This window comes from Cyclopterus lumpus, chromosome 21 (assembly GCF_009769545.1).
Source record: "Cyclopterus lumpus isolate fCycLum1 chromosome 21, fCycLum1.pri, whole genome shotgun sequence".
NCBI classification, from domain to species: Eukaryota; Metazoa; Chordata; class Actinopteri; order Perciformes; family Cyclopteridae; genus Cyclopterus; species Cyclopterus lumpus.
In genome coordinates, this window is record NC_046986.1 from 11,645,610 (window position 1) to 11,672,221 (window position 26,612).

General features: G+C 39.9%; 1 protein-coding gene across 1 annotated transcript in view; it reads left to right on the forward strand.

Annotated features, from left to right (window-relative positions):
* The first annotated feature begins 16,335 nt into the window (after nucleotides 1-16,335).
* LOC117750289 (potassium voltage-gated channel subfamily H member 7) overlaps nucleotides 16,336-26,612 on the forward strand; it is a 32,507-nt gene continuing 22,230 nt past the window's right edge. Inside the window, exons 1-2 of the mRNA XM_034561442.1 lie at nucleotides 16,336-16,411; nucleotides 16,909-17,139. Coding sequence (XP_034417333.1) covers nucleotides 16,336-16,411; nucleotides 16,909-17,139 — 307 coding nt within the window. The remainder of the gene's footprint in view (nucleotides 16,412-16,908; nucleotides 17,140-26,612) is intronic.

A 26,612-nucleotide genomic window follows, 5' to 3' on the forward strand; every position in this document is an offset into this window, starting at 1 on the left:
ATATAATATTTAATTGCTATATTAAGGCAGAGCTATATTGTAAGAGTCGCTGTTGCCATGACAATTTGTTTTATAATGCTTACTTGCTCATTAAAATGCAAATTGTGCATATGCTTTCATTTTCCAGTACCATAATCCAGACCCAGACTGTTTATCCAATCATCAACTTCACTATAAAGACGAGCTGGGGTTTACAGGGGGCTGCTGCTAAGACCAGGCATATGCACAGACACATGCACCCACTTGCCCCTGCCCCCCCCCCTCCCTCCCCCACACACACGCACATGCACAAACTCACAGTAAATATTACCATGCCACACACTCACACATAGATTAATATAGTTTGAAGATCAGGCCAAAAGTATACTCAAAGTACTTCACAACTATACTTGACTGAAGCACAATTCAGGACTCATTGTCAAGGACCAAGTTTAGAAATATTTCTGTATACGAGGAATTTATTTATTCTTTACATCACAATTCGAAAGTCCTGGCTCACAACTATTGTATCATTAAAAATCTGTGGAACAAGCAAACGCTGGTCAGATACATAATCACATGCAGAGAGATAATGCTGCTAAGTTATCCCAGTGGTCACATTGTGGTTGTCGTTAATGTGTCACTAATGTGTGTGTGAGAAAGAGAGAGAGAGAGAGAGAGATGCTGCAGGGGTAGACTGTACACCTGGCGCCATGCCCAGCAGTTGCCAGGGCCGTACTCTCGTTTCTGTCACCAGCGTTTGTTTCACAAGCCTCCTAATCAATTGGAATTCAGCTCCTGAAATAGAACTTGGCACTAGACTCAACTCCTCCTTTGTGCCTGCTGGTCAATGCTCAGAGAATACCACCCGTCACTCATGTCACTTTCCAATTTCCCCCTTTAACAGGGTAAACGGGGTGGACATTAAACAAATGTTACATTACTGGCCTGCTGACTTGTAAGAGGAGGAACCCTACTGTACAATAATTTACTCTGGAGTTGTTTGCAGTGAGTGTTCTGCCAGGTGTGTGTCCTTTTGTGTTTGGTTGACAAGCAATGTTAATGAAATCAGAGCTGATGGCAGGGAGCATAAAGAGGACCAGTAGGGTTGGTTAGTGAACGCTTGCTGTGAGGAGAACTGGAACTGCATTCATTCTAATTTACTTAAGACAGCACTGAGTGGGTTCAACAACCAAGTACACTGCCATTAGTCCATTTGATACACTGTCGATGTAAATTGCTGATTTCTCTCACAATGCATAAACAGTGGATAAACAACCCCCAGCAGGAAACCTGGAGAATGATAGACCATTGCATCAGCCTCTGCATGTTGCCATGTGTTCCCCAACTAATCAAGGGCAGTCCATTTCTCACTGTGTCCGTCTTGGCCTGCCAACAGATTCCTCGCTGGCTGGGTTAAACAGGAGTAAAAACGCGTTAGTGTCACGTTTGACTGATAGAGAGAACATCCTAGATTGCCGCTCCACAATTGTAAAAGTCTGACTGCGTATTGATTTGTGCTACATAAATCTTGTTTTCTGTCTGCACTAGTGAATCAGTCGTGACCCCTAGGGTTAACAAACATTGTCGAGGCATTCAGCTGGCGTGTGAGCCAACAACGCCCATGCATTGCAATAGCAATGCCCCATCTTGTCATTTCTCAGCCTGCCTGGCTTTACTAATTGCTGGCAATCAACAGACAATATGATGGGGCTGAAAGAGGTGGTGGGTTTCTTGCAGTTTTTGGCTCTAACAAGGAGGTTTGAGGCTCCTGCAGCCAAAAACTATCAACAATGGATGTGAATTGGTCAGCAGGAGTCTGTGAGTTACAACCTGGATTAATTGGCATAAGGGGATCCAGCATGGCTAGCGCCAGATCACATTAAGCTGATGAGATTTGACTCAGTAAACTTTCACAAAGGCAAATCCCTCGTTACAGTGGCTGAATGACACTAGCATGTAATTTAACTTACCTTCTTATCTGTAAATCCTCCCCTGAAAAGATATTCAAATCGCGGCTGAACAATATGCATTTACTGGAGAAACTTGGACAAAACAGTTGCCTTTTACAAAAAAACTCTATTAGCTTGAGACAAACTGAAGGCAACAAGGTACACAATATGTAGGTTGAGCAATATAACAACGACAATATTTTGCAGGTCCCTTATGCCCACTTTTTGCTTTAATAAGCCATGGAGACATCAGGTGTTAAATTGTTTAATCTTTCAGTAGTATATGAAATCCATTTGTTTGTGGGCTTGGAAGATTACCATTGAGAAAGTAATTACATTATAACAGGTGCCATTATCATCATTTATCTTTCTGACATTTAAAGACTCACTAAATGCCAAACTGTTCCTCAGAGACAGGAGCTTGATCCTATGTGATGTTCAAACACTTTTAATTGCAGGATCTTTAAATTCTAAAAGTGTCCATCTGCATACTCATAAGACATAATAGAAGCCTATTAAAAAGCATGTGAATTATTTTGGGTATAATCTTTACAAAATAATTCATATGATGCTGCAAAAAAAAATTTTCTTACATTTTATTTAAGAAAAACTGCCGAAACAAGTGATTATGTTAATCCCATGATATTGAAGACACGGGTCCTGTTGCAAGCCAAAAATGTTCATGAGTACAATTGGCTAATGTTCATCAATATGCCTGCTGAGAGGGAGGTGTGTGTGTGTGTGTGTGTGTGTGTGTGTGTGTGTGTGTGTGTGTGTGTGTGTGTGTGTGTGTGTGTGTGTGTGTGTGTGCGTGTACGTGTGTGTGTGTGTGCGTGTACGTGTGTGTGTGTGTGTGTCTGTGGATAGGTAAGGAGAATGGAGTAAGTTAGAGAGAGAGGAAGATAACAGAATTAAACAGCTAGATATAGAAAAGGGGGGATGACGGGTCTCTGGAGGTCTCCACACCAGTGCTCACCCTGCTGCCAGGCACGCTACACACACCAGAGACCTTATTTACCCAGCAGCCCCGAAGAGGCCTGGGCCCCAGATCTTATTTACTCAGAGCCTAGGCAACCATCAGGTGCTGAGCGGATCTGGCCAGCAGCAAAAGCAAATACCCCAGATCAAAACCAACCATGGAGGAAGAAAGGGGCGCTCAGCCAAAGTCCTGGTCAAGCACTAATGTTTACTCTTAGGTTTGAAGAGCTATGGATGGCTCCGTTTGAAGAAACTCCAAATTGAGAGCCCCAACCTGCACCCCGGTAAAAAAGTAAAGGAAAATCTGGTGGCTACCACTGTCTCATATCCATATGTCTAGAGTACCTACGGTAATGTGGACTTCTCTCGTCTTTTAAACCAGCACTGCCACCGGTCTTCAGGATCAGACATGGTGTCGGGGGAAAGAGAGATGAAGACAGAAAAAAAGCCCAGCTAATGACTAGCTCTTATGCATCAGTGCACTTACTAATGAGCTTCCAGGGAGAGGCTGGCGGAGCCAGAGCGAAGGCTGAGCCGGGATGTGAGAGGCCTGGGCCATCACTTCCCCGCTGTGATCCCTGCCTTCCCCCTCACAAGGAGCCTCGGCTCCCAGCCACTAATGAGTGTTAGAGGAAGAGTCCAAGCTCCCGTCCACCTGCCAGCCTTCAGAGCCCAGTCTGCTGCAAGACAGTAGGGGTCAGACGCATTCCTGAGCTCTTAATAATTTACATCATATTGATTTCCTCACTGTTAGACACTCTCACCTGCTTGGGCTCTCACTCCCACTTTTTCTCTCTGCTTCTCTCTCCCTAAAATAAGCACATTCTACTTGTGAGAGGAGTTAGAATGATACTAAAGCATGTAACTTTGCCCTGTCTCCAAACCAGATAAATACAACATTCAATTTAACAGATTGTGGACAATGTCTGTGTCAGTGGGGACAGTGGGCACTCTGTGTATGTCGACTACTAGAGCATGGACTTTGAAAATGTAAGGCTCACATTGTATTCATCGTTACAGATTAGGTCTGCTGCTCATAAACCATTTTGCACAATGAAAGTCCAAAAACATCTTTAACTTTCTTTGACATCCTTAAAACAATTGGCACCAATTATCCCTCATTTGCATGCTGTAGCATACCAAATTTCAATTTTAAAAAAAGGACGGACTTCTGAACAAAGAAGTTATCAAAACTAAAAAGGGGGAGCCAAATCAAAAGGTACAAAAATGAAAATAAATTATGCAGTTTGCATTCTGCTTAACCTCCAATCAGACTCAGAGAAGAGGACATTAGTATTCTCCCTTTGTCAATATGATGATCTGTATACTCAATTCTTTAAATATTAATCAGCTTAGAACTTAGAGTTCTCCTTACTCTGATTCATAATTCAAATGATATGAATGTTACATAGGTATGGCACCATTTCCCCCCTCACAAGAACTTTCTATCACCAGTGCTACACTTAAGAATGACTTTTAACACCATCCACATTTCTTCATTGGAGAGGCAACTTCAAAGTATACTTACTTTACTCGTGAACAAGGATTTCTGACTCTGAACTTATCCAACTAGGAAGGATTTACATAACTTTGACACAATTATTCACCAGTTTTTAGCTGTATTTGAAAAGTAAGCAGTTATCTATGTATCTGTCTGTCTGTCTATCTTTCTGTCTATCTATATATCAACTTGTCTTTTGGTCTGTCTGCCTGTCTGTCTGTCTATATCCATTCATCATCCATCCATCTATCTAAGCACATATTTTGCCAGGTTATGTCCCTGGTTGTCTCTGTTCTCACCCTGCCTCTGGCAAGTCTTGGCGAGTTTATAACCTTCCTCTGTTAATTCCCAGTGTGATAATCCAACACACAACTCGCCACAGGTTTGGTCCCTCCAGTCAGGTCACACTGTGAGTCAGTCTGACACTAATATCCTCAAGCTTGAAATGAGTGTGAACTTACACTAGAATGTTTGTTTGCATCCACGTTTCATGATTCGTAGCCTCTTTCATACGTATTGAAACCATAGTACAAATGTCATAAAAGCTTAGTCGAGTTTGTAGGATAACATTAAAAAACAAGTTACAAAAAATAATTTAAAATGTCCCACAGAAACATTTAACTACAATCAAACAAATAAAACAGGTTGACCAGCTGTAGATGCTGGCTTTTTAGTTATATCTTGGTCAATACTGCCCTCTCCTGTTTAACATGAACACAGCCAACACAGAAGTGACTGAAACTTACATGACTAACCGCAATAAATTGTCATTATTATTTTCTATAAAGGACTTTCTGTGATTCTTTTTTCCTAATAGCACATGAAGGTGGACTTCAGATGCTATGGGAGGAATTTATGTACATCAAAGTCAATGTATTTATTAGTGCAGGTGCCCAGCCTTCCCAACATTTTCAGTTCAAAAAACAAAACTCATAACAATTGATTAAAGTCAACACATTATTATGTCGAAAGAATAATTTATTCAATCACTTTTTTGATGAACGTCAATTATCCGACAATAATAACCTTCATTACTTTTCTGAAGCAGAAATTGCTAATAAAACAACAACATGATAATAATCAAACGACCGGGGTGTGGTGGGGCAAAGACTCGGAGGAACAGACAGGAGTCAAGGCGAGGTAAAGCAACAATTAACTTTACTGGGCAAGTACAAAACAAGGGGAAAAACGAACACTAAAAACTAAGCTTGACGGCCATGCGAACACGGGGGCATTACAGACAATCTGGCAGGGGACAAGGGAAAGCAGGGGCGCGGGGAGCCCACAGGTGTAGGGCATGAACAATCAGGAAACACGCACACACACACACACACACACACACACACACACGGGAGGCAGGGGCGTGGCGTAGGGCAGGTGAAAGGAATGAACAATCAGGACACACTGGGAAGACAAACGCTTATTAATGTGGATTCCACCGCTGCTGAAAATAGTCCCAACAAACGACAACATTTCCTCCTAAATGTCTAATAAAAACTACAGTGAGCAGATGTTTTTAGGAAATGACTGAGCCTAAATTCAAAATGACACATTTTATATATGAGCGGCACTATTTCATGGAGGAATGACTTCACTACAAGGCAGACGGAAAAAAGCAAAATAATAAGTATATAACTTTATTTATTTACCTTTATCTTCACCACTAACGTAGTTGTATTGTAGTTAGGCAGAAACCCAATGAAACAAACTAAATACGGTTTATTTCTCTGTTTGCAGGATATATAAGGAATGTTGAATGGTGATCCTGAGGCCAGACTAAGAGCGGTTCTTATAAAACAAAACCTTCCTTCCTTCCCTTCCTTTCCTTACTTACCTTCCTTCCCTTCCTTTCCTTACTATCCTCCTACTACAACTCCAGTCAAATATGATGACATCAAATGTGTAGATTAAGTCTGGTGATATTATGTTTCTCTTATAGTTAACAAATCCCATGATACGACCAAAACACGCACGCGCACGCACACGCACGCACACACACGCACACACACAGGAAGCACACAGGGTGTTACAATCATGAAATCAGAGCTATATAGCTAAACAGCTATTATATTTTACATGTAAGGGTAATTGTAGCTCACTATATATATATACAGTATGTTGGGTGACTGTATCTAAGCAGTATCATGGTCATTCTTCCATCAGAGGATCGGCGGTTCGATCCCCAGCTCCACTTGTCCATGTCCATGTGTCCAAGACACTTAACCCCAAATTGCTCCCGTATCTGTAACTACGGTGTGCTGGAAGTGAAAGCGATTAGCATTAGCTTGAGCCATTGCAATTAACCATTAGTATAGGTGCTAGCTTGGAGCATTCGTGGTTATTGGTTGCTATTTGTTGTGGTTAGCAAAAGTAATTAAAAGTAAAAGTGCTAATGGCTATAATTAACAGTCATTTAGTAAAACCCAGTAAAATAAATTGCATGTATGCTGACTCGCGATTATGGTCTTTTTTTAAATCGTTTTTCTTTGTGACCTAAAAGCTCTTTAATGTGACTGAGCTTGTACACCGAGTCTGTGATTAGTCAGAAATTTAAAAGCTAAAATACCAGTTAAGTCAATCTCACTGACCTTCCGTGTCTAAAGAATTGGCAAACAAGACTCAAACTTAATTGAAAGTACTTTGATTGACACATTGTATTCAAACTAAAACAGCCATTAAGACTATTGATGTGTTTGCGCCTGTATTGTTAATCTTTTCCACACCTTGGATTTGCAAGCAGCAGTGTTTCTTCATATTGTATTATCATTAAGATAGTAGGGCGTCTCTATTTGAATTTAATTTAGTTGTTAATGGCATGTTCATCAGCTGCCAACACTTAAAATAGTGGCCATGAGGGACTGCACATTCTGATCATGGGTATAATGGATACACATGACAGTTTAACTGTTTCCCTATTTTGAAATAATCCTTTGGTTTCTGAATGCATTCGAACATTAAAGGCCCAGTTCAGTTAATCACAGCAGGTTCAGAAACCGATTCAGTTCTGCACCAACTTAACATGAGTGTTTGATATTATTTGGGGCTGGGTGTTTCCTCATGTTTACTTGAATGTGGTTACACAAGGACAATGTGTATGGAGGTCACATGCTTGCTTCATGTGTTGTGAGTGGTTTAAACAAGGCCGCGATAGACATCAGGATAGGAAACGTCACATCCAATACATCTACATGTGACTTGTAGTAGCAACCACATGATGTCAGCACAGAGCCATTTATTCCTGTAAAGATTGCAACTCTTTTTGTCCTGAGTTTGGCAGACAATTTCTTTGTAACTGCAAAAACATATTGAATATTCAAGTCCCAAGATCACTCATAAGTTGTGTTTCATGTTCAATTAAATGTAGCTGGTGCAGTAGTTAGTGACGTGTAATAGGAATAAATACATCTTATTTTAGTTAAATAACTTAAATATGTCAGTCTATATAATGTGTTTGAGATCATCCCAAGTAATGTATTGGGTGTCACTGCATATATATATATATATATATATAGGTATATATATATATATATATATATATATATATATATATATATATATATATATATATATATATATATATGTATAGGTATAGATATATATATATATGTATAGATGTATTTGTGTGTATGTGTGTAATGTCAGCAATGCTAATACATGTGGTAAATCCTACTAATGGGCCATTGAATACATGTACATATATCTATATTTTCAGGGGTCTACGACATGCTTTAGAAATTGTTTTAGATTTGAACCAACACAACATCGCACACCTATTGCATTAGCTTTCTTTGCATTCAGCCTTATAACAATGTATGTATGATTTGAAAATGTGAATGCTCATTACAGATAATTGGCTCTGCATCACCGATCCTACAGTGGATGATAGTGAAGATCAGAGAGAAGTTACAAGGGAATATTCATAAAAGAAATGCTGAGGCAGGCTGCATTGCTGTGGAAAAACAGACCTGTCTCCTTTGAGTAAAACAACTAAAAAGCAAGACTCAAAAGCTCATGTTCCCTGCTTCAGTCTTAATGATTCATGACAGTTACACAAGCATTTGCTAGTGTGGTGGCTGCCATCTATTATGGGAGTTTATGCATGTAGCTGTCAGTTTTAATGTCAGAACGTACCAGTTCTTAAACATAATGAATTTGATTCTTATATTAATTGTTAAGTGTTTCTCATGAATGGTCAGTGCTGGGTGAGTAGTCTGTTTTGTGATGCAAGGTCACATCTGTGTTAGTTAGTTGGGATGTGGAGAAGGACTTTTGATTGGCTGCCCTCTAGAGAGACAGAGCTGTGGAGTCAGACTAAGAGTCCCTCATGTGAACTGTGCCAAGCAGACATATACAAAGAGTCCTGCCTACAGTATAAACATAATACCCCCCCCCCCCCCCCCCCCCCCCCCCCAACTACTGTTGTAAAGTACACAGTGACATGAAGGGTGACTGAACATATTAAAAGCTCTACCAATCCTATTCATAATTTCTAAATTAGCCAGCTCAACCTGTTGCTTATAATAAAGTAATAAAGTCAGACCCTAGCGTGTTTTATATTATAGTGTTCACTTAATTCCCAGGCAGGGCTTAGTTATGATGAAAACATTAATGAGGGAAAGAATACCATGAACCATTTCTATAAAAAGTGGCCCACATTGTTAAGGGGCAAAGGGACAGTGGGATATCCACTGGGGCACACCAGTTTCCATGGTAACCTCTGATCACAAAGGGGATAACTGAAATGAGGTAATCACTCCATTGAGCCGATAGACTATATAGTGGTAATGAACTGCTCCTCCTAAAACGTGACAAGAAGACGCCAATAGCTGTGATTTACCATATGTTGATGACATCTGTTTTTAGATCTCTGTGAGAGACTGGCAGACTTATCCTTTAGGGATATATTACTATAGATGGTATATATTTGAAGCTAATAGCGGTCATTTTCTGATCATAGACACATTTTCATGTAATCTACACACAGCAGGAAAGGTTTGAAGGGTACAGACATCTCCATACTTTGTATTTTGTGGATCTGACTCACCATCTGCTGCCAACACAAGTGTTATTAATATTAATGTATTAATGTTGCTAATGAGTTAGCTTTTCAGAAATATTTATTACTAGACTGTTTTCACTGTAAAAAATGTGTTTCCGACACAACAGTTGTTGTTTATTTCCGTCTAAATGATAGTCTGCACATCAGAAGTCATCAAAGTGACATAGTGGTGTACTTTTTCTCAGCATCAGATTACAGCAACATTTTAATTATCCATAAAGTAAATTGTAAGTGGGGGAAAGGCCAGTGGTTGTGCCCTTTGCATGCCATCTGGCATTACACTGCACCTGAATAGATGATGTGTAATGATGTTCAGCTGTAGCCTTGGAGAGCCATTTCCACTGGAGAAAAAAAGGATACTGCTGATGACCTCAGTTGGAAACTCCTTCCAGTAGGAAAATAAAATGATTTAATGTTGTGTTTAAAGTTGTGTTACATGCACCCTAATTATTTTAAGTTGTGAGTGATGGTTGAGGATGAAAGATGTCATGTCTGTTCTGATCCTCGTTATCTTTCGTTCAGTTAATCTTAGAAAAATGATCAAAAATCTGAAATAATATTTGTTACATGTTTATATGCTTGTTTCCACTCCGATTGTAAGCAATCTGTGACAGCTTTATGTATCCACTAATTATCCTTCCACTGCCAGTCTGCCAAACGACACTGGATGGCTGACCTACAGAAGGTCCCTGCTTTGTGATGAATCAGCAGTCACAGCTTGGACAAGGCAAATGGCAAAGCAAGCCATGCGTGCAGCAGTTCACTGTCAGATTACTTTGTACCCTATTTGTGGGTGGCAACATATGGTGTTTGTGCCTAGAGACTGCAACTGCATTCACACGGGGCCTAGCACTAGTTCTCTTACAGTGGTGACACAGGGCCAGATGCTGCAGTATGTCTGACCCTTCAAATAAAAGGAAACGTGATACAAGGTGGTTCAAAAACAATCTCTGAGCCCAAGGCACCGGGAGGAAATTACTGAAGAAGTTTTAATTAAGCGTTTTACATACTTGTATGGGATTTTGAGAAACCTTTTTTTTTGTCTAACATGTTCAATAGTGCATAAGGGGCAATGCACTGACCTCTGGCAGATTAAATGATATTGTGAAGTCACACACTAAGCCCATTTTTTTGCTCCGTTTTTTATCTCATTGAGGGCAGATGGGGGAGAATGTGTGCAGTGGCATATGGGGCAAGGCACAGCAGCAAAAGCAGCAATAACACTTTAGTGTTTTACACTAGTGGATTATTCTCCTAGATGGGGCCATAATGGTTTATATGGACAATGAGTAAACCTTGCTTCCGCACTTCTTATATATACGTGTATGGGCCGCAGGAGCAGAGAGAGTCGAAGGGGTGAGAAAGAGGAGAGGGAGAGAGAGAGCTATACTGCCGTGAGACCTGGATTAGGCTCTGGACAGGATGCTGCTGTGGCTGCTGCTGTTTTTCAGATTGCTCTAAATTCTCAGAGATTATGTGGAATAAATGAATGAATGACCAAGTGAATGAATAGCAGCGTAATGAGTAAAGAGTGTGTTCACGGTTTACTGAGTTTATGCATATCGTAAATATCGAGCTAAGGTGGCGGAGAGATAGTATTTCTTTTTACTGGAGCACAGGCGTCAGAGAAAGCTGTAATCTTGGTTGCAGATGTTGTTGCAGATGTTTCTCTCACAGAGTTTTTGCTGGAACGCGTGTTTTGTTTTTGATCAATGTACTTTTAATGAGGTTATTATGTACGGTAAAGGTGCTCTTGAAACTCTGTGTTGACACGCATTGCCGAGGTGTGCGGCGCTATAGAGTTGAGCAGAGACTGAGGTCCAATCCCAGTGTCCCCCCGAAGGCCTTAAACCCTGAACCCTCAAGGACTTACTGATGTCACCTGGTCAATGGTTAGGTGTGAGAGACTGTAAGGACTTGAAATGGTGAAAACACGAATGGGACAGCACTTTGCTGCAACATATTACATTACCATGACAACGTCAACAAATATTATGTACAATAGTGGGTATTTATTTTATACTTTTTACTCCCTGAATTGAACATCTTCCAGGCTCTTTCCTCACAAGATGAGAAGTAAATAATGTATTTACTTGTTTTTGTTAAAACAGCTTCAATGACTAAATTAAATGTTTGATGAATAAATATGTGCAATATAATCTGTGCTTTTATGTTCCATCTTTAATCCTTAATGTTTCTGAGTAAATGTAGTTTTGCCAGGCTGAACACCCATGTGCCTTCATGCTGCCACTGGTAACCTCATGTTTAACTTCACATTGCTATCAATTGTGGGTAATTCCCTTGGCCAAAGTCTGTAGAAATGTGGATTCACGGAAATGGTTCATAAAGGGCTTAAAATGTCTCTGAGAGCCCTCAAACACTCAATGATTTGACAGTGGGACAGCCCTAAACCCTCATGGACTTTGCAGGAGCGCGCCTCAAAATCCGTGAGTACGTGAGTGTGGAGATTGGAAATAGGCCCCAATCTCCACACTCACGAAAACGCTTTCAAGTCTGTGAGGGTTTAGGGCTGTCCCACTGTCACAGAGTGTTTCAGGGCTCTCACGCTACAATTTTGAGCCCTTTATAAACACCTTCCGTAAGTCCGCATTTATGCAGACTTTGTCTCAATGAATTAACCCCAATTCATACCAATGTGATGTTAAACAACAGGTTACCAGTGGAAGCGTTAAAGCCGGAGGCATATTACATTTACAAAACATTAATTATTAAAGATGAGTACATATAAACACATGAAATCAGAGGAATGCAAGGGGTTATTACATAGATTTATTCATCAAACATTTCATTTTGTAATTGAAGCTGTTTTGACAAAAACAAGTAAATAGATTATTTGACAATTAACTCTCATATTGTGAGGCAAGCCTGAAAGTCATTGAAATCAGGGAGAAAAAGTATAAAATAAATACTCACAATTGAACATAGCAAGTCCTTATCATGGTAATATCGTATCATGGTGATATGTCGCCGCAAAGTGCTGTCACATGCGTATATCATTTCAAGCATTTCGAGCCTCTCACACTCATCCATTTGACAGGTGACATCACTTAACCCCCTCAGGGTGCAGGGTTTATGGCTTCAGGGGGGACATTTTGTGTGGGCCTGGGCCTGAGAGACTGTTGTCAAATTATAGGCAGATGCAGAAGTGGTAAGCCAATCAGAATAGACTGGGCTTTCTCAAGAGAACCAGTACTTTCCAGTTAGAGGGTAAACACAGGCGTATGCTGACAGGTAGCGGGATAACAATAAAGTGTTTTTTGAACATTACAGCATGCAAACATGTTGTTATAGAAAATTGAAACCTGAAAATGATTATAATATGAGATAGGCATTCATAGATCTTGTTTGAGACCACCACATGAATATAAATGGTGCGGCACTATGCCGTAACTGCTCTCTTAACATCAGCATGTTAAAACCTGCGTGGTATGAGTTTGTGGGTTTTACGCACTTAATTTGATTCCACATAGTTGAGTGAAGTGCTGCCCATCAGATAGTTGATCCCAATGTGTATCCCCTCTACTGTAAATTGCACACCTGTCATTTCAGGTACAGTATAAAGCTGCCTCTAAACATTACATCATCCAATATATAACACTCACAAAAAAGCCAAATTCTGCACATAATAATTACTAATAGAAATTGAGGAAGACACATAATTTAAGGTCAAATCAATACTCTGTAAATATGTTTTTCTCCACTACTTTTGCTAATAAATATGTTACAAAAGTAGCTCTTGTAAGATCTTTATTGCAGGTGTAATTCACTGTGTGATGCAGATGCATTGTGAGGTCAGCGAGCTTGCTGAGTAGTTGCACACTACAATGTGCCTTTACCCAAGGGCATTCAGCTCTCCATGGGACATTGTTTCCCCTGTGTGCAGCTTTCAGTAAGTATCACCCATTGCTACCCATCCAGTCAGCATATATGCCAGTATTAATTAAGTATGTTTCGAGACGTGAGATACACGGAGCAATGATATTTCTGGCCTTAATTATAATACTGTAAGTAATAGTCTGGACTCCCATTCCAAAAATTGACCAAATCAATCAATTCAATTATTATCATAAAATGCTAAGGTAGACAAACAACAGAAAACAAGCAAGTCATGATTTTCTAAACCTAATTGTTTGTGAATAACGGCTGCTCTCCCTCCCCACAAAAATGTTCAACTGTAGCTGTGTTGTGAGTAATGGAAACATACTGCAAATTGGCTTGATGCAACAGTGATTCAATAAAATACAGCGGACTAAGCACTGTGGTCTGGGGAGATCTGTGTTTATGGGTACGGGAGGACAAACACTCCAAAATGATCTTGCAAAAAATGTTATTTTTAAAGTTTACCACTGCAGCACGAAACAAGATAACGCAACACGTTTTTGTCCCGATTTCCTGAATATAGGCCAGTAAAACTGAAGGAGAAAGAAAAAAGATATCCTGGAGTGGTTTCCAAACACACACCTGCAGCTATACACAAGCTTCCAGGAAGTAAAAGGCAACAAAGTCATCTTCATATGAATGAAATATGTATGATCTCTGGATTTGGTCATGTTTGTACATGTACATTCATCCCATATGTTCTCTCAAACTATATTGGCCAAATGCATCTTGACCTCAAATACTGGGACAGATGTTTCAAGACTGTAAGTGAGGTTTTGCATTATGCATATATTGTTAGTTCTTCACCACCTGGCTGATGGCAGTAGTCCTCACGGAGTGGACAAACCTTTATTTCTCTGGTTTACCCATTCAAAAAATGAACAGCACCATGGACAGCGTCTCATTCAAAGTTACCTCATGTCGATTTCTAGAAAGTTGTATGGAAAATTACACCAACGTGTTGGTATAATTTATAACCAAGTTTAATTAACCACGATGAATACAAAAAACGACAAAAGAAAAGGTGTCAAAAATATGCAACTCATTTTGTGAATAACAGGAGGGGAAAACCGAACATTAAATGTGTCTCAGCTTAGAAAAGAAAAACACTTAAGAAAACATACTTAGTGAGTATACTTTGAATGTATTCAAAGGCAGTATAGTAAGGTTACAATGACACTTAAGTTGACATTACTCTGACATGTATTCTAGTAGTACATATACAAACATAGAGCTATTACTTATAGCCCTTTTGACCAAGAAACAACAGCCCTAAAACGTTGCTACTGGCAGAGTGTGGCTGTAAATGCTTATTTATTCATCCAATAAAACGGCTGAGTGGATGCCTAACAACCATTATTACAGATCACATTAAACAGCATAGCGCATAACATAAGAAATATTTTTATATTTCTACCATTTAATCAACTGATGGCTTGACATATTACAGTGTTGTCAGGATTTATTATCACCTGAATTTACCAACCTCTTGCCACCAGGCTGCTGTTCGGGTTATTTTCTGAATTCAGTTTTAACAATAAAGCATGGTGGATGTGGCACAGAAAAAAAGTAAAATGAGATGCGGTGGGTAGATGCAAGGAGCAGGTCAGATGAGAGGGTGGTAACATTATTTTATGTCATGAAGCAGATGTATCCATTAATCTTAGGGCTGGTTTAAAACAGATGGCATTTTGAACTATTTGTGTAGAAAATTGCACCAATGAAGCTTAAAAAAACATGTTTAAGTGTTGACTATACCTCTTTAACTTCATTTTATATCAACAAATCATGTAGAACTTCTGAGTTTTGAAACAAACTAACTGACTGACATTTTAGGAAATCTGCTTATGAGAAGCTCGACCATCCATGTCTGTCAATACAATGCAAAACTACAGCCAACAGCTAGTTAGCTTAGCATAAGGACCTGGAAACAGCTATAGTCTGGCTCCATCTATGAAATCAAGATTCACCAGAAGTTCTAAAGCAATAACTCACAAAAGTGATGGGTAAAGTAATCTAAATAAAACATTGCCTTTCCTCCAGCGAAACCATGAAGTGGTGGTTCACACGAGTGTTTGGAACGAGATTCCCAAAATGATGCACCATTCCTTTAAGAATTAGTAACTCGTTTACTGAGAGGCTTAATCATATTCATACATTTACCAGTGGACTTAGACACATACAAAGCATGGCTCAATATAGAATAGTACAACTAAAGCACAAGTTACAGTATACTCTTCAGTAAGTCAGTTGTGGGGAAATAAATGTAGACCAAAATTACAGACCAAAATTAAAGCATATACACTTAAAGCTTAAAAAATAATGCGTGTGTAGAAATATAACATCGGACTTTAAATACATTCACGAGAGTAGGCCACAGCTTGTACAGTATAACCACGTCGCTGTGCATTGAAAGTGCACTGTTAGGATAATTGAACATATATATTTTGCAAGGCAATATTGTTGGGCATGAAATATATTATATATTCCGTTAATGCTTCGTCTCTGTGCACGAGGCTGGGGTTTTATCTTTACTCGAGGTGGAGGGAACGAAGTCCCATGGGAAAGTACGTCACTCCCCTCGGCATTTCAACCACTGTCCGCTGCATGCGCCCAACGCAGCGCCACAGAGGACGTCGGGATCGCATCCAGCCTCAACGCGAAATGCTTTGCGCACAGAATATAACTCGAGCAATCCTCCCCGATTCCGTGCGTTTCGGCGAGGAGGCATTTACATGCGCAGGCATACAAGCGGGCTAAAGAACTCCCCGGAGAAGTGGGAAGGTAATTCTAGGTGGAGAGAGAGAGAGAGAGAGAGAGAGAGAGTGACAGAGAGAGAGTGGCCGCGTCGAGCATGGTCTGTGGTAAGGAGAACATCACAAAGAGCCATCATCTGTAACTTTGGGATTGGCTCGTAAAGGCTCTTTTTTTTTTACTGGAGATCCCGGGATATTCTTTGTGTAAACATGCCTGTGAGAAGAGGTCACGTTGCGCCACAAAACACATTCCTTGGGATGATTATTCGGAAATTCGAGGGTGAGAGTAAGTATCTTCTTGATTTTGCAATCGATGCCACCTGATATACAACACGATAAATGTGTTTGACAAATTCACAATGACGCAGAAACGATGAATGAATACATGCAAGGGTCATTTTGTGGAGAAAAAAATAATTCCCATTCAAAACATTTTATGAGAATAAAAGATGTTTTGTTATGGGAATAAACGCATGTTTTTATTGGCATGGCTTTTTTTCTTCATAAAAATGCAAACCAAAGTGATATGAGATTTGATTAACAAAATCATCATTGCTTATTTTGTTATCCAGCGTCAGTGAACTTAATTAACTTCATTGCTGATTGCTTTTATAGGAGTTGAAACCAAGTTGTAGGCTCTGATGTCAGATTTGACATAGCAGTACACAATAATAATAATAATAATAATAATAATAATGCATTTTATTTGTAAAGCACTTTTCATTCAAAAATAATTGTGCTACAGAGCCAGTAGATAGTTAAATGCTTTTTCTTTACACTTAGACCGGAAATTTATGATAGCCAACGCCAGGGTGGAGAACTGTGCAATTATATACTGCAACGACGGCTTCTGTGAGATGACAGGCTTCTCGAGACCGGACATCATGCAGAAGCCATGCACCTGCGACTTCCTCCACGGCAACCTGACGGACCAGGAGGCCATCAGCCAGGTGGCCCAGGCTGTGTTTGGGTCCGAGGAGCGTAAGGTGGAGATCACCTACTACCGTAAGGATGGTGAGTAAGTAACCTTGTACGACAGTGTGGCTGTCGCAGAATGCCCGTAAGCCAAAAGGGTCTTTTGTTGCGTGTTGCTCCTGAGAAAGCACCTACTCCTGCTCTTCACTATGTCCATCACTCCCTGACGTGGCCTATCAGCCTGTTACCAACCAGCCAGAGTCAGTTACAAGATGTGTTTTGGATTCAGACACTACCCCTGGCAGAGGAAGACAGAGTTGGTAGTTAGCTCCAAAATAACTTCTTTTGTTTGTGTATTCATGTCCCATTTGGTGAACGTAAACAGATACATATAGACTTGCTTTGTTTCTCCCCATACATCAGCAGGTTTATGAATACGTATGAAAATAATGTTCTCGTAAAGCAAAACATCAACATATAATCTAAACAAAAAACAACATTATGCTGTATATAACATCCACCTTTAATTAATCAATCACATTAGATTGTGGTGGTGTGGTGTGAAGACGCTGAATTATTAGGTTTTGGGTGAATGCATTACAGAAGAGGTGTATAACGGTACTATGGATACATCTTTTTGACACCTGCCAAGATTAACAGCATCATGTGCCTGGATGACAAAAAAAAAAAGTCTGGCTGTCAAATTGATGGTGTGGACCTCTTAGTTTTGGATTGAACATAGAAATAGGACGAAGGAGTCGGTGCAATGTCAAGTGATCCACAGTGTGTGTACGTTGATGGACGGAGTGAGGGATGGTGGTAATGAGACAGACCTCACCTGCTGTCCTGTAAAATTCACAATGTTCTCTGACTTTATCAAAAATATATCGGCTTAACACTTTTCCAAATTAAACACACTGTATTTGAGATCCATGGCTCATTTAGCCATGTTGTGGTTTGCAGCAAAGGTGTACAGCAGCCTTAATAGACAGCGGACCACTCCACTAATCTGTAAATTAGTAAATTGCTGTACATGTGGTAGACTACAGCATCGCCCGTTTTGCATAAAACCTGCTCTCCCTTTAATGCTAGACAGCTGTTTGTCATTCATTTTGGGCCAATCCTAGTCCCAGCATGAATGGTGCACTGCAGAGATAGCAATCCTGAGTCAGAGAGTATTAATACGATGTTAGCGCTCAGTGGCATGAATCCCAGGATTGACCATAACCTCTCACATGAGGTGTTTATGGTCAACATGACATAAACCAAAATAACTCCTTTATAGAGCATCACAACAAGAACATGCTGTTGTTCTTTTTATTTTGTGCTAGCATTTGCACCAACAGAGGACAACATTTGAGTTTGTATGCGTCTTATTGTTAACTCATATTTTGTACTCTGTGATTACCTCCAAGCTGGAAAATAAGAGATGGAATATTTTATTTAATCATAAGGAGCCAGGGCTTTCATTTTTAACTGTGAGTTTGACTAGATTCTAGGCCATGGATTCGTGTTTGATGTACCATCAAAAGCCATGTACTATTTTTTGGTTTTTTTGCCAATCAGAAAGAAACCAAGAGCCAGCTGCTACACTGCTAAAATAGATAGACAATTACACAAAACACTCCAGGGTCTGTTTGTAATGAGCAGCTTGGTTTTTGACGAGTAGGATTTTAAAGCAACTTCATTTAGTCTCCCATCTTACACACATATGCTGTACTCCATCGAAGCATCATGTGCCCGTAATGTTTAAAGTGTGGCGGATGAGAGCTCTAGAAACCTTCCGACAGCATCGTTTGCTCCGTCTCTTCACAATCCTCCCCGGTGTGCATCGCAGCTTCACACAACTCTTAATACTCCTCAGAGGAATTTACAATGAGCGTGTGTGCTCATGAATAAAGCTGTCAAGGCACTGGGAATGAGCAGCTTACAGGGTAAATGCATTAAACTGGTATGGAGGGACACAGTCCACATGCTCCCTCTGCTATGGGGGAATGAAAGATCCATGGCATCCTTGAGCGGGATGGCCATATTGATTTAAGTCGCTCTACAAATTGAAGCTGATGAGTTGGAAATGGATGTATTCCATGTCTCCTCTCCTGTATTTCAAGTTATCAGTCTTCATGCAAATCACTTAATCCTTTGTATTAAACCCCTTCCATTTTCCATGCACCTACTCTATGTCCCAAATCTCACCGGCATGTTTAAAAAGAACATAAAATAAATCAGCTCAGATATGTTACCACTATTCCCTTTTCTATTTCTCCCTGATTTTTAACACAGAGGATGCAGTCACTCCAAACACTGGTTGAATTACGATCTATGGACATGCCTTACATGTTTCAGTTCTAATAGGACATAGTGTAGTTTGATTTTCCTCTCCCATCAATAACTACAGGGAAAAACAGTAAGGTTTGGGATTCGAGAAGGCCGTGTGACATCAGGAGCAACAAAGCTTTGCCTGTTTTTTTTTTTTTTAAGTTAAGCTGCTTATGTATATGCTTGAACATTAAAAAGTAGTGGAACAATGAGGACCAGAGGAGCACAGCCAAGGCCTTCAGCATGAGGACATTTACATTTTGTGTTCCTGTCTATGTGAACAACCAAGACGGGTTGTGAGAGAAGATACCACAGATACAGTCCTCCTCCAGCGATGATACATAATCAACGAGATAAATGCTTTCCCTGGATGGCTTTGTAAAGCTATCCTTTTCCACAGGGTGTAATAATACTTTGTACCTGAATGAGTTTTAACAAAAGGAAGCTGACACCGTGCAGAGATAAGTTAAATGGATAATGGCTATATAACAGTGGCAGCTTGGCTAACCATGCTGAATGATCTGGGACATGTGGTATGCGTGGGTGCAGGGTTTCATAGGTGACTCCCCACCGAGGGGACTGAAGGCCCGTGTACCCCTGCTGAGTGTTTAGTGGCAGGGGAGCCTACAGTGCTCCAGGTGTGCTGCGGGACTCTTGGGTAACCACAACTCAAAAAGAGCACATTCACTTTTCATCACCCGTAGCCCTCTTTGGTGTCTCTCAGTATGAGTTGAAACACATGCAGAGCTTTGCTCATCATGTTTCATCTCTTAGATTGAAATCAGCTCATCCAGCTCGTTGCAAATTAAAAAAAGTCCAGTGGGGATTTCCATCTTTGTGCAATGGACAGTGTAGATAGCATGCTATAACGTATACTCATTTCAAAGACATGACATGAATATGGTGTTATTAGAGATACATTTGCATATTTATTGTAATAGTTGGTTTGCTGCCATTGCTTAAATCCTTTTTAATTACGATGGGAAACAGGTTTACTGGTAGCGAGTAGGAGCAGATGGAGCATTGAACGCCATACGAGTACAGGTCTAAACTTTGCATTAGACAGGAATGTTCATCCACAGGCTATTTTTATCTCATGGGATGCTAGTACTGGAGGAGGTAATCCAATATTCCTCTCCATACCATCTGTGTTTTTCTCTTAAGTAGTCACTTTATGCTAACACAAATATAATTTTAGCATCCATTGCATTCAATCCACCGACATGTGTGCCAAATTAACAGAATAATAGATCACAGAGCAATATATCATGAATTGATAAATGTAAACACAAATTAAATGTAGTTTGAGCCGGAGCTGCTAGTTATCCCTGATGGCGTTCGAGACACTGATTGAAGATGAAATTAGGCCAGGCTGTGTAGCTTGCAGCACTCTCACTGAGGCGAGATGTTGCCACAAGGCCCAAGGACTCTAAACAAAGGGTTAGCTTGCATGGCCTCTCCCTACATGCCCTAGTCCCGATTGGCTATGCCCCAGTAACGTTGCGTATTGGCTTAAAGCAGAATAGCCCTGAACACGAAACATGTCAGATTTCATTATACAAGACGTACTGCCAGGCAGTGGTCTGCGGCTGTACTGTTTAAAAGCTCCAGTTGTAGATAGTACATTGTTAGAAAGATACAAAATCAAAAAACAGCGCTCAAGAATATTAGTCATGTTTCTCCCCAAAGCATATCAGCTGATGCAGATTAATATGAAGCCTCAATACATCAATCGAATAGGGTTCAAAAAAGAAATAGCTTCTCTTTTTGAAATAAGATTTAAAATGTATAGTGGTACTACTACATAAATATAACCAGTACTACTGTACATATTTATGTCTCTTTAATACATCTAACAGTTTCACCGCATCTCTGTTTGACCTGTGAGTGATTATTGTCAAAGTGTTTAAAGGGTCACTTGAGTATGCAACAATCTTTAAATAATTGATGATGGAAATAGAATCTACGGTAATGAAATTTCCATCATGAAAAGGGAGCTAGCCTTTTTACTAGTCTTAATACACTGTCCATTCATTCAAGCAGGTGTTAATAACATTTCTTGGCTCCCAGGGAAACACTCTACCTAAAGGTCAGGGAATTAATGGCACTCGCCAGTACAAACTGCTCCACTGCCAAAGATGTTAACCATGTCCAGCAGCTATGGCCCAGTATGAAAGATATCATGTTGTCGTGCTGAGTTGACTGATGTAGAAGAGCAAGGTTGGATAGCCTGCAACCCAAATGTCCAGTAGTTGTCAGTAGCACACATACTGTACGCTACACAGCTTACATGTATTCATATATATCGGGGTCAGAAGTTAATCATGTCAAATCTAAAGGTTGAAAGAGGATTCCAAAGGGATTGTTAGATGGTACAGTGGAGATAGAGTTAAAAGCACATGCACAAAGACAAAACATCTCCATACGCATGTTGACAAGACATATGCCACATTTAGGGAAATAGAGCGTTGCAAATAAATAAAATACAAGCTAATTAAAACAATTCACCAATTTGAAAAGACATATTACAGCATGTCTAAAAATAGAGCACGTACAGAAAATGTAGAAACACGGTGGACAGAACACATCAAAGTTACAACACAAAACAAAACGAGAAATAGACACACACATTTGATGTTGATACAGCATGTTCACAGCCTTTTTCACGAGCCGCAATTTATTCGTTGGGATTTTACATTGTATTTGATTAAAACTGACTGGTTAGCTCCGATGTTATTGAAACAAGATGTACAACCATTTTATATGTAAATGACCACTGTACAAAAACAAATCTAGACGACTTAAAATGCTCAAAAAAACAACAACCTTCACCCCAGATCTCATTAACGTAGGAGGAAACAACTTTTGGCTATTTCAAGATATAGAGGATTAATGTCTACTTGAGCAGAGAATGAAGTCACTCTACCTCTCTGTGTTGTAATCCAAGCTTCTTCGTTCAAAAGCTACTCAATCGCCATGTTAAAAAGCCCAAATATACAAATGAAATAAAGATGTTTACAGTCTATTATTACGATTTAAACAGGTTTCAATTTAGGCATGATTGAGGGTGTTGCCCCTTTGAGTGATAGGTGGGTGCCATCTCAGGTCGTCACAAGGGCCCGCCTCAGCTGCACTAACGATCCATCTCTTTACCCATTTTTAGAGTTAGGCTGTGTAGTCACTGCCAAGATGGTGACGGCTTGAGCCACCCACTTAGAGCTTCACAACACCTCTTCAGAAACCTGTGGTAGACGTCACGGAGATTCCGTTCATATCTTATCCACTCTATGCTCAAATCCTGTTGAGCATTGTCTTTATGCGCATATATATAAGGAACAGAACATAGATGGATTGGTAAATCCAGAGCTTGGTTTTCCAGCGAAGCTCCTTCTTCACCACAATGGTTGCTTTCAATGCCCTCATTAGTGCTGATGCCACACAGAACCACATTTCCATCTCTCGAGATACTAGAACTCCCTCGCTTGGGGCAGTCTTACTCTCTAATGAGACTGTGCGAACAATTTGAAGGGACTTAAATGCCTTGCGGACAGGGGCCAAAGCCAGACATTGGTTTACCAGGTCTTACAGAGAGGTAAGTATTCTTATGATCCGCCATATGCTCGAACATGGTGTTTGTTATGGCACCATTCAGGCTCAGATCAGATCCAATATAGACATTGGAAAAATATAGACATTTTCCCAAAGTCTATATCATTGAGAGTTCCTCCCAATCTCCATTGCTGCCCACGGGCCCCTTTGCACTATGCTCCCCTTTGACTCCAGGAATGGTACTCCGATCTGTTTAGTGCATAAGCACAAACAACAGACAGAGATTCTTCTTAGTGACTCACAGTCACATAGAGTCAACTATCTTGTTCCCAGGGAGAACTCAAACACAACAGGGCTCAGCCAGGGGCTCATGAGTATCCTCACACCCTCCCGGCACCTCTCGGCCTGGGCAACTCCAGAAAAGGAGTTCAGCCTCTCTCCAGGAGTTTCGGCTTCAGAACAAGTGCTATGCAGAGGTGAGCCTAACGTTATCTAGTTTATACAGCTCCACCTGCACCAGCCCCGGTACCTTCCCCCAACAGAGAGGTGATGTTCCACATCCCTAGAGCCAGTCTGCAATGCTCGGGGTCGGCACGCCTATAGGTTTTTCCCAATGTCTATAGCCTTGCAAGTCGTGGGCCCACAGGGCGGCGACTCCATGCAGATGTTTTGAGCTTAAGGCCCGGTAACCAGACCTCCTGCAGACGAGCTCCCCACCTAAGTCTGGCTCCAAAAGTACAGTCTGGCTCAGTCTGGCTCCCTGGTACGCCCCTTTTACGAGTGAGGTGTTACAACTCTAAATAACATGACTGAGTTTAAAATTCACTGATTCATGTCAGAGAAAATATAACATACTGTCAGTGTATTCCCAGTTGATGGTTTGAATATACAGTGTATGCTGTTGTCATAGTCAACAACATGCTCTAGCTGAAAGGTTATGTCTGCCAAGGCAGTTAGTCAGTCAACAGGAGGTAACATCGCAGATAGGATCCATGTCATCTGTTTTTATTCACAAAGTATTCTATGGCTCGACTTCAAATGCACAGGGTAGTTTTAATTGTATCATAACATAATGTTAGGCAATGACATTTGGTTCAGGCTCTCATTATACATGTTGATGTACATGTGAATTGAACTGTTTTGAATACACATAAAAGTAATCATGTAATGCTATGGATCTCAGTTAGTAATACTAATGGATAAACTGAATAAGGTTTATTGCAATAAGGACAAATAGGGTGAAAAATATCTACGCTTTGGGTTTACATAATTTCCCCCACCAAAATAGCATCAGTATAGCTATTGAACTTGGTTGGAAGTCAAAAGGAAGATGAATAACACAGTTGTTCCCAAATCAATGGCTGGGGCCGTCTTTCTTCAGGTCATGATTAGCTCTGCTGATCATATGACTTACCGCCACGGATTTTAAATGTAGTAAAGAAAAGCGCTCATTGTTTTATTCACAAAAAGTTCCATTTGTTTACCCGAATAAGAGCAATGTTGGCAAATACGCAATAAAAATCATAAATAATTTAGTGATGAGAAGATAATATACGAGAGCAGTTGTAAAGAAGCTTTCCTTTGATCCATTTTTGGTAGAGGTGACATTCAGCAGTAGAGCGGATGAGAGGGGACCCCCATGGCTTAGCCTTTAAGCGTGACCATTGTTTTCCCATCTGTTAAGGTAAACTCTTGCCCAGAAATATTTCTGCTGAATTCACCGTCATGGCTGTACACAGAGCATAGTTATAATGTATACTTTATCTCTGTAATCAAGTAATATGAGACCTGTATGTTGTCTGAAGTATTCAATAAAGAAAAATATCCTTAAGACAATGATTTTGTTTGCATGTGACTATGTAGCAGGGAAAACCTAAAGCAATTAATTTTCATTTAGATGCTTATCGCTGCATTCAGTAAAGCATTGGTTATTGTATTGTTCAATTTAGAACATTTAAGAAATCCTCTGAGCTAAATGAAGATCTAGTTTTATTTAGAATTGGAGCACCTCACCCAGAAAAGGGAAACCAGGGCCCCCTTCTGGAGTCAGACTTAGCAGGGGAGCTCGGCACCAGGTGGTCTGGAAGCCAGCTGGGCCTTAACGCGCTCAGTCTGGCACAACCAAAAAAAGACCACCTAAACAGTATACTGTGTTTATCATCATCTTATCTCAATGGACATGGACATTTGTTGGTTATTTGTATATACATAAATACATACCGACATATATATATATATATATATATATATATATATATATATATATATATATATATATATATTTCTGAGTAGAATACGGTTAGTCAATTAAGGATGGGGCAAGGGAAAAACGTTATATAGAGTATATACTGTAAGAACCAAATAGTACTTAGTCATATTAAATAAACTGAAACCACAAGTTATAAATCATATAGCACTTCCCGTTTACTATTTTTAATGTTGTTAATTAATTGAAAAGGGTGGAACATTTCAGCACATCAGGTTACAGTAACAATATTAATAATAGTCATATTTCCGTGCAATTAGTTTATTACGTAATCTTTCATAGGAGAAGATTTTCGCTGTTTCGGCCAACCATTCACTTTAATTTTTAACACTGATCAACATTGCACAGTGTTGTTGTTAACAACAGCATTTTAAATGTAATATAATTTGCACATTCTGGTTAAAAACAAAGAATGTGTGGTTAGAAATCTAAAATTAGAAATATGTTCAATATGCCATGCTGTTCATGTCAATTTATACTCAAAACCAATCTCAATTACTGCCTGGAACCCTTGTTGCATTTCATTCCCTCATTTCATGTCGCCTGTCCAGCGTTCAATTTTAAATAGAGGAAAATGCCCCAAATATAATATCATTAAGCGTACATTTGTCAAGGGAAGATTTTAAGGATTTATCACTAACAATATTAATTCCTGCAGCATTTATCAGATAATTCAAAGTCAATACTGAATAATGCTCACACTCTGAAAAATGTGCACATTGTTAAATCAAATAGATTAAAGTCAAACACCAAAAGGGCTTTCATGTATACCGTAGAATGGAACAATGTAGAATTAGTACTTTTTCTGAAAAGGGGATTTTCTGGGGACAGACTCACATCTCTGCATCTCTCCAAGCATTGCTCTTCTACTTTACAGCACAACATAACCAGGCGCCCATGACAAGATGTGTGGAGTATAGACATACAGCACATTCACATGCTATTCACATTGATTCACATGATACTGTTGAAACATTGCATTCTACCTGTATTCTCAAATACTGTTTATTTGTTATTTTTTACATTGTCCTGAAATCACATTATCATATTTTTAGTTGTGACAATGCAGCATCACGTCTGTGATTTGATGCCGAAATCCTTACAACAGAACTCTGGCATGTTGAGGCAGACCGAGCTTGTTATATTTAGTCAGACAGCGAGTCTACAGCTAATGAATGCTGCTGGCAGGGTGTCTGTGAGCCCTGCAGAGATTACAGTGAGCACTGGTAATATGTGTCCTCTGAGAGTCGGAGCAACACAACCAGCCAGACAGAAGGACAGACAGACCTATATGGAGAGGCAGTTAGTATTATACATTTTAATTGCATAGACCAGATAACTAATATAACTAAATGTATTCTAAATATATTAAATTGAAACATTACTTCTTTTTTTTTGACAATGTGTTTCTTGTGCCGGGTAATTTCAAGATCCTCCC